The sequence below is a fragment of the Physcomitrium patens genome, chromosome 9, assembly GCF_059467195.1.
Source record: "Physcomitrium patens ecotype Gransden chromosome 9, ASM5946719v1, whole genome shotgun sequence".
Taxonomy (NCBI): Eukaryota; Viridiplantae; Streptophyta; class Bryopsida; order Funariales; family Funariaceae; genus Physcomitrium; species Physcomitrium patens.
In genome coordinates this window covers 2,331,267-2,340,505 of record NC_143418.1, presented here as the reverse complement: position 1 = coordinate 2,340,505, position 9,239 = coordinate 2,331,267, and the positions used below count along the sequence as shown (strand labels likewise).

The 9,239-nt window shown below is 40.2% G+C and overlaps 1 protein-coding gene and 1 long non-coding RNA gene across 2 annotated transcripts; one reads left to right on the top strand and one right to left on the bottom strand.

The window, feature by feature from the left end:
• The first annotated feature begins 2,327 nt into the window (after positions 1 to 2,327).
• LOC141045751 (uncharacterized) lies at positions 2,328 to 5,040 on the top strand. Its single transcript, XR_012218135.2, has 2 exons — positions 2,328 to 3,845; positions 3,987 to 5,040. It is a non-coding gene; the product is annotated as an uncharacterized LOC141045751 (long non-coding RNA).
• LOC112286443 (uncharacterized) lies at positions 4,563 to 8,150 on the bottom strand. Its single transcript, XM_024528331.3, has 3 exons — positions 7,379 to 8,150; positions 5,328 to 6,878; positions 4,563 to 5,205 (listed from the first exon to the last, which is right to left on the bottom strand). The coding sequence occupies exons 2-3, from the start codon at positions 6,795 to 6,797 to the stop codon at positions 5,059 to 5,061; spliced, it is 1,617 nt and encodes a 538-aa protein (XP_024384099.1). The 5' UTR covers positions 6,798 to 6,878; positions 7,379 to 8,150; the 3' UTR covers positions 4,563 to 5,058.
• Between the last annotated feature and the right edge of the window lie 1,089 nt (positions 8,151 to 9,239).

The window sequence follows — 9,239 nt, the reverse complement described above, 5'->3', positions numbered from 1 at the left end:
ACTCAAGTTTTGTAAATTCAAGTGTATAAATGTAGTCTTTCAAATTTGTTGGTGTTGTTCTTATTCATGTCAATCTTTTAATCAGCAGTGTTGATATCTCATTCAACGATGGTTGTTGTGTACACAACATGGGCATTTCTATTGTATTCTAAGATGGCATTTTGGACTAAGTACCTATTCTATTGACATCATCTCAAACAAACCATTAAGTATGTTTTCTTCTCTAATAATAAATTCTATGATTGTGCTAAGTTCTAAGATTTTTTCATAAATAACAACATCCTGCTTATAATAATCTTCCTATCTTTTAGACTAAATAATCAATAGGCTTATATAAATGAACCATATCCTAAGAAAATATGTCAAATGATTTTAGACTGCAATTTGTTTCTCTGATTCTCTCGTATGTGTATGTATATAAGTGATCTAAAGACTTTAAGGTGGATGACATTGGGTTTGCATCCAATATACATTTCTTTAAGGATAAGTCCTCTATTGCTTCTCAAAGAACATTTGTTAATCAAGTACATTGTTGTGTTAATAACCTTACTCTATAGCCCATTGGTGAGGTCTCTTCTGCCTCTAGCTAGAGGCTTACTTGGATCTATTACACTTATAATGTGATAATGCATTAATTCAAATTTGACAATACTTCTTTGATTAGTGATGATACTTCTAATTGATAATAAGTTCTTTGTTATTCTAGGTATTCTTAATTTGCTTTATTTCTTCATCATATTCAAATAATACATTTTCTTTGCCTACTACATTGCTTCCTCTTATAGAAGTCTGCCACAAAGCTTTTCAAAGTTGGGCAAATTATTTTGACACAGTATCGCCTAAACAAATGTATCATAGCTTTTAGATAGTCCTCTTAAGACAATTTGGACAACTCTAGTATTGATCACTACTTCATTAACTCTTTAAAGTTGTATAACTAGCTTCTTTATGCTTTTGATGAATTCTTCTATAGTTGTATTCCAAGTCATCTTAATGTTTCTAAGTTTGTTGTTGAGGTGGAGTACTCTTGCTTTTTTTGAAGCTTGAAAAATATTTTTTAATTTGTCTCAACATACTCTTGGATCTTTGTTGTCTAAAACATGATTAAAAAAACATTGTTTTTAAGCAAAAGAACAAAGAGTGTTAATACCTTGTCTTTTCTTCCTTGTTCTATCTCAGATGAAATTTTACTAAGTTTAATCACAATTTTGGCTTCCTCCAGATAGACATAGTACCAAAGCTTCTTCTCTTTCAAGATCATTTATATCTTGATTTTTCATATATTATTATTCAAATTTCCTTCAAGTTTTTTTAAATCAGTAATAAAGAAAGTGTCTTCTAATATCATGCTAGTAGATTCACAAGAAAATATTTTATGAATCTTATATAAATTTTTGCTAATAAAAAATAATGATTAAAAAAATGCAAGTATGGACTTGAGTTAATAAAGAAATTGATCTATTTTATTGTGAATAAATGGTTTTTTCTTTGACTTTACTTTGATGACTCATATCATAAGAAGAACTTCAATCATCCCTTCAACCTCCACTCCTTTTGAGTGCTTCCCAGCCATCTTTTCAATTGCTCAAAAAAAGAGCATGTCACTCCAGACTCTAATTTCCTATTCATTAGTTTTGTACTAGATAGCCAGGCTCTAATACCATATTGAAACTGAAAAATACTTACATTCAAAACTATATTAAACTAAATACATTCTATAATATGTAGAATTCATTTGTAAAAGTAAAAAGACTATCTTATCAACACTCATGAACTCAATATTGATTATATACATGAAAAGTGCTTATCTACTTGCATCAAACATTGTTTTAGAATGATTCTAGCTAATGATTTATAAAGAGTGATTATAACTAAAAGTATCATTTATATACTATTTTTTTGTACAATTTTTTATACTTTTAAGTTGCATAATTTATATGATTACTTTTACTTTGATAATGTATTAATAATGTGTCATTTCCATCATGAGGTGTGGAATGGATAGGTTCCAACAATTCCTTCATTTATATATAACACTAGACCCAATAGGTGTTTTTTTTGAGTTCCAAAAAGCTTCAATAAACAACAGACATTTGTGAAGATGACAATCATAAACTTGTGTTTTATAGTTTGTAAATATTGTTTGTAGTATTGGTGAAACCAACTTGATGCATAGTAGCATTAGGATGTTATCTTGGATGGATTGAGGGGAGTTGATAGAGAAGCACAAAGAAAATTACAAGATGTGCTTATTCTATATCCAAAAGAATGTGTAGCATTAATCTTGTCAATGTTGACCAACTTGGAAACGTTTGATATTAGAAATGTTTTGTATTTTGTTGGAAGAACTATAAGGTGGAGTTTTAGAGTAATGCGCACTTTTTGGCTGATTCTGCACAGGCATCTCGAATTTGCAGGCTTTCATGTAGAATTTTTATTTAAGACACGTTCCATACTCCAAGCAATGATAGCAGCAGATGCCGCTCAAAGAGAGCTGTCTGAGAATACTTCGGGTAAAGAAGAGGATGATCTTAGAATATTGAAGTAATAAAACGAAGCCAAAAGCTTGGATGTTGATAAGATAGAAGGATACTATCATTCGTTCGGATGAAGATGAGTCTTTCCAAGCAGCGCAACAAGCGGTCTTAAAAAATCTGGCTGAAAACGCTGCTGATTCGCAAGCCAATGCTGCTCGTTTAGCTGGTATTGACGCTCTGCACTCAGTATATTGTGCTGCTTAGGATGTTTGCAGCTTGGCGGCATCGCAATGAGCAGAGAGCCATTATGTTTGTTTTCAACTATCTAAGGACATTATGGCATGTTTTGCAATCACAATAGAACCGCTTATGTAATACAACTTTGAAGAACGTTGTAATTTGGACATATAGGTAGAAATCAGTCGAAATATAGTGTGGTTGAAGTGAGTATCTGTATGCTAAAAGTAACCCTGGTCATCTCCAATTGCAAATCAGGAACTGCCTCAATCTCAAGGGGATGGCAATGATGAGGAAGTAAAGTTTGCTTTTTGTCATGCTTGCGAATTCTGTCACAGTCTACAATTAAATGGATGTCAAACTGGTTTCAAGTCATTTACTGATATTATAATATTTATTAGTCTACTTGTGTTACGCACTCATTTTTGAAGGTGTTGTCAGATATGAAAGGTCTTTGTCAACACTGAGGTCAGCATATTATCTGGTAAGTCATGGTCGATGATCTTATCAAGCAAAATGGTGAAATCCGTGCACGTTGTCTATCCGATTATACCCACATTATATTGGTTGTCAATTGAAAAGCCTTAGTCAATTAGAATTTTAGTCCTACTATTCTACACCATGAATTATAGCAGTGCCTAGGAGGGGAAGACGAGGAAGAAATAGATTCTCATGTAGACAAAACACTGACAATTTGTAAAGTAGGATAGACAGAACTCGACGACAAAGAGGTGATGGATACAAAGTAAATTCCAGAGATGGAAGAGCATTCTCTAGAGGAAGTGAAGTGTCAGGAGAGAAGGGATTGGCTGGCGCTCCACAATTGCAGTTAGTAAAAGCATCCTTGAAGGAAATAGTTTATTGAGTGGAGGAAGGTGAAAGACAAGGAGAATACTACTTGGGACTGTGAACGATTCAAATAATATCTTTTGTCAACGAGAGATTCGTCTGAATTGTTTTGATGAATTTGGTCGGACAATTTGTGGGTTCTTTACTTTGCTTCCAGTGTATGGAATTATAAGAAATTTACTTAAAAGCTCAATTAGTATGCCCACATGTGAGTCGACGCCCACATCTCAACTACGCGGTGATCGCTACTTTCTCAATGCCCGATTCTACAAGATCTTCAGTGTATGAACACATTTAACTTTAATTTTCCTGCCTGCAATTCGTTTACTGACAATTTGACTACATTTGAAGTCTTCCAAGGATTGTTGGAGGTTGATTTATTTTGACCTTTGGATTGGTGGCTGCTTTTATTATTGGAAACAGATGACACCCAAGGAAACTTACCGAAAGTTGTCCCACAAATCACACTGTCAGGATCTGGAAGGATAACACAAGAGTCGATCGCAGGAGGAGCTGAATTTGGAACAGATGAACGTGTGTGATATTTTCTCATGGTCATGAACTAGTTTCGTGAAGATTTGTTTCAGTTACGTTCTCCTTACCTTGTCAGTGGTCACATTAATTCCGTAAAAACAAGTGAACCAAGAGGTGGATTTGCTACTGTTGAGAAAGGAATTTTGTTCGTAATGTTGCTGGATTGCTTGGAGCTTATAGAAATAATACTCAACATTAAATTCAAGGTTTCGGTTGCTAATTCAAGTACCACAGGGTTTGTGATTTGTCTTTACTGAAAAAAAAAATATCGCGCTCAGTCTAAATGCCAGAATTGCTTAAACTCAAGATATGGAGATGGTGTTGTAACAGACGCGGAGAGAGTAATATTACACTGTTAGTGCATTAGACAATATGGAAAATTTCAAATGCCTCTGTAAAATGAAGGCAACAAGAGGAAGCGGCACAAATGAGCGCTCAGCTTGTTCTTACTACGACTCCATATCATTTCTCGAGATAGTCTTGTCGATGTGAATTATAATGGATTGACATGCAGATCTGCAACTCGCAAGGCTTGGGCTTCCCATTCTACAAGCTTCACCAGCAGTGAGTAAGTGTAGAGTATGAAACCCTAAGTTTGCACTGTTCGAATCGAGGTACGGGATGACTGTATGAGAAAACGCTTCTGATACAATCATCACCACGCACAAATTTTCACTTCAACAAAAACTCGCAAGGAATTCTGTGACCACGTCACTAAACCTACTCGGAATACTGATTCATATTCCAATTTCAGTATTGGGGAAACGATGGGACTCACGTAGTCTAGAAGTGCTTCTTTTGTACAGATGCCGTGTAAATGACGCGTTCACAAAAGCTCAATGGACATTTATATCCAATTACTATTCCCCAAAACTGGTTCATGTGCCAGGCAGATTCCCAGACCTGCAACCATCGTGGGAACCGAGAGATGAGACGGAAGAAAGACGGCTCGAAATGTCGATTAAGATGCTGTGCCGTTGCAGAATAGACATGATCTCTTGAACATTGATTCCAGGATGCTTCCTTTTTCCACTCTCAAATGGGAGGACTTCTTGTTCCAAAGGTGGATGGCGTACGATTTTTGATTCATCACCTCCAATTTTTTTTCCTATCATGCAAGGTACAACCCAACTCATTAGTTTGTGCAAAAATTGAAACATTCTCCATATTGAATGAACAGTTTACGCAGATTTTAATTGCATTTCAAATAAATCTAGGTTGATGAACTACCTGCCACCTCTGATCATGCTCGGAATGGGCATGAAAAAAAGCAACAATGTCGACCCAGTTGAGGGGGTAGAAAGCTTCCAATGGTAGGACTGAGACAGAGGAGCAATTCTGCCATTGCTGTTCTTTCACCTTCTGCAGCACTCTGGTTACAAGGTAAGGCCCATTCCATCCCCATTTGCTGCCATCAAAAGTGGCCACAAACTCACGAAGAAACTCGTACACCACTGGATGTTCTCTATCGAACACCAGCACGGCGTTGTTGAGTCTGGTCCATTCTCCAACTGCAATGCTCCTGCTCTGCGCTCCAACGACATTCCTGAGCCCGTCAAAAGATTTCAGGACAATCACGTCACTGTCAAGGTAGATACCCCCGTATTTGTAAAGCACCGTAAGACGCATGATGTTGGACATGTTTTGCATGAAGTTGATGCAGCCAGGATCACCAGTTCCATCTCGTTGTTGTTTAAACCATTCCCCTGCAGGTAAGTTCTCGAAGAGAGAAATAACGTTGGGTGTCACGGCCATGATTCTGTAACCTCTCTCGATAAACGGCTCCAGAATAATTTGACCTTCGTCAGAATCCATTGTCCTCGAAAGTATCACAACACAGGCATGTGGGTGCCACTTAAAGATGCTTTGCAGACCAAGTCGCTCTCGGGGACCGAAAGAACTTACAGGTGACATCCATGTTATGAAGAAGCGTTTAGTACAGAAGTTGCCCTTTTCATCGTTCCCCTCCTTTTGACATATTCTCTGCTCATCAATATTGTTCATGGCCTCAACCGGCATCAAGGTGTCATCAGTGACGTTGGATTCAGATGACGAATTCGACGCCATCAACAACCGGCGAGTCTGTGAGTTCATAACATTGTCACTTTCACCACAAAGAAATCGCCGCATTCGGTCTTCGAACTGATCGGAACGGTTATCCAGTTTCAGAATTTGGAAGTTGTCCCAGTTATCTCTCAACCAACTCTTCCGTTCGAAGGTGGTCATTTTCCTCAAACTCACCTGCAAAGAGTCAGTCTTGTCCATGTTCATCGGTTGAGTAGGTATGTGCATGAAGTCGGGCTCGTTGGGATCTAGCAAAATCTCCAGGTTGGAGTTCACCGAATCCACGCCTTGCCCAGCCTGCAGCGCGCGTGCTCGAGCTCGAGGCTCCCGCAGAACATCCGGATATTCGTTCTCGTGCACTGCTGTCAAAGATTCTCGCCAAGGGAAGTTCATGGTGTTGAAGCGGAAGAGCTGCAAGGGTTCTTGGTATGCAGGGCGGTAGATGTTGAATGCTCTGAAAGTGCGCACGCACACCATGAATGTGATTGCTACTCCTAGCAAATACAAGAGCAGTATCGTTGGAAGAGCCAGGATGAAATTCTGTCGACGAAAGATGTTCCTCGATAATGAGGCCCTTTTGGGAGGGCTGCCACTGTGAGGACTCATCAGTGCACTTTGTTCGAATCCGCAATTCATGACGATACAAGCGCTTACTTCTGAAGACTACACTCCGTTGGTTGCGATGAGTGATGTTGAAGTTGACCCCGAAGTATTTATCTGCTGAATTCAAAGCGATGCGATAATAGTTATTTTGGCACTGCAACACGTTTTCGCCAGTTGGTATTAACTTCTTAAAACAATATGAAAAATACAATGCAAATGAGACAGAGTAGCAGTGACATATTTGTCTCCAGTGACTGTATGAGAGGGGACGAGAATATAAAGTTCATTTTCAAGGCAATGTGGAATGAAGAGCTCTACAACACTTGACACTCCAATGAAAAAAACTTGAATGTTTCGCGAGGACTCAAGCGTCACGAGCAGCATTTCCCGAGGAAAGACAGATCAGAAAAAGTAACCGAAGCATACAAACGCAGGTTGCGCTGTGAGATTAGAGGTTCACTGGAAAATGCCTGTGACGCCTTCTCACATGAATATTCGAACAAATTGGAGCCTAATTGCCAGACGGTGCGGCGTTCACAAAGGCGATCAATCAAATTTTGGGTCTACAGGGTTTACTGATAGATGAAGACGATTCTGACGGAGGAGAATCATACCTGTGACTGTACGTGCTCAACTGCATGGTTCAATCGCTTCGAACAATATCACGCGTTTCCTCTGCACGTAACCTCCAGGTTTCCAGCGCCTCCTGCACGATTAATCAGCTACTGATCCGATTATCGACTTCGATTCATCACCAGATACCAGGTATAGTTGCCCTATACCCTGCAGAGAATCGAATGTAAGAACTCTCAGAAAAAAGCACCCGAAAACAACCCTGAAAGATATCTGCTATCAAGCAAGGAAGATCGTTTCTTGACAGTTAATCGCCGACCCATGAGCTGTAAACCTAATTAAACCTTCTGCAAATTTGACATCCTTTTCATGCGCAGCACTCCATTGAAGGCTTTTCCAGATCTATTCAACACAGCGTCAATGGTGCCGATAAGGAAAGGACGCAGGGAGCACATATCTCCAATCTTTCAACTGATCTGGCACTACAATGCCTGGTACCCCTGCACGACACCCTGCCTTCTTACTTGCAGGTAATTCCTCTTGACGATATTCGTGGACCCGCTCAGCATGATTCCGACCTCAGCGACTCAGAATGCCCACCCAATCCCCTTCACGGATCAGTCACATAGTTGCGCCCCGTCTGTCCCAGCTGCTGCAGCGCAATCCGCACCGTTCGAAAAACTGCAACTGGAAAACTGCTACTCTCAGAAGTACTCCCCGCTTGCAAAAAAACAAAAGGTTAAGATTCCCGCTCTCACCTCAGCACCCTCAAATCGCTGCAGCCCGGGTCATGACAACGCCCTGAAGCACAACTGTGAGGCATCGAAACCAATGACCACAATTGACGACCGTTAAGATGAGAGTAGGTATGCGTCGAGGCTACCTTGCCGCGGTCAGCCAAGCTCCGATACAGGCTGGTCGTGACCACCATGGGAATATGCACACATTTGTACATCACTTTGTTCCTGTTTTGTTCTCAATCCTCGGCGCCATCCAACATATAATTTTACCAGATGATAGTGGGAACCACTCCAAATTCGAGCTTATTGTCAGGAAACTTGTTCCTTAATCATTAAAAATGGACGATGTGCCTGAAGGAGGTGCTGTAGGCGACTCCTTGGATTCATAAAACATTTAACAAGTGCTGCTTTTTTCCCAAGAAAACTTGACCATTCCGATCATGTTTCTGTTTCCAGCTGAGATGCACTGCTGCGACGGAAGTCCGGTCAAGACCCGATTGTCGCCCCGACTTTGGTCACGGGGCTGCCAACGACCTCTGCTTTCCAATTTCAGTCCTCGCGGCACTTCTCGTGCATTTAATCAGTAATTAAATACAGTATTATTAGCATTCTGGCAACCCCCACGGTTTAAGTTAAGACTTTGTGGACGAATACAAGTGGACTTGGCGCGTCTTATGTCGTCATTTACCGCAAATTTTCTATAACCCGATGTCGCCGATGGATCACCGAACAGAATCTTTCAGGTTGTAGGTTTGGTCAAAAGGTCAGCCACAACACGCAGTAGTAAACAGATTTGACCAACTCCGTTGATGTCGCCGCCCCCACCGTTTAGGCTATCGACGACCTGTTGTTCGGACCTATTATCCCCCCGGAGCTTTTCCCAACTATTTTGAAGGGTTCCCGACGTCGCAAACCTATGCATGTGTTGCAACCGGAACAAGCCCGTCCCACACTGCATGGGACCTGAATGCCGAGGTTCTCTGCAGTAAAACCATGTACCACCCTCTCTCGTACGATCTATGCATCCCTAAAACTGAGTCAATGCTTGAGAATATGGATCCTCACCCACCTGGAACGCATATACCTGAAGACAACAACCAACTTTGCAGTACCAACTCCATGCATCGTTGTTTTTTGCCGCAACAGAAACACCTCCACACTC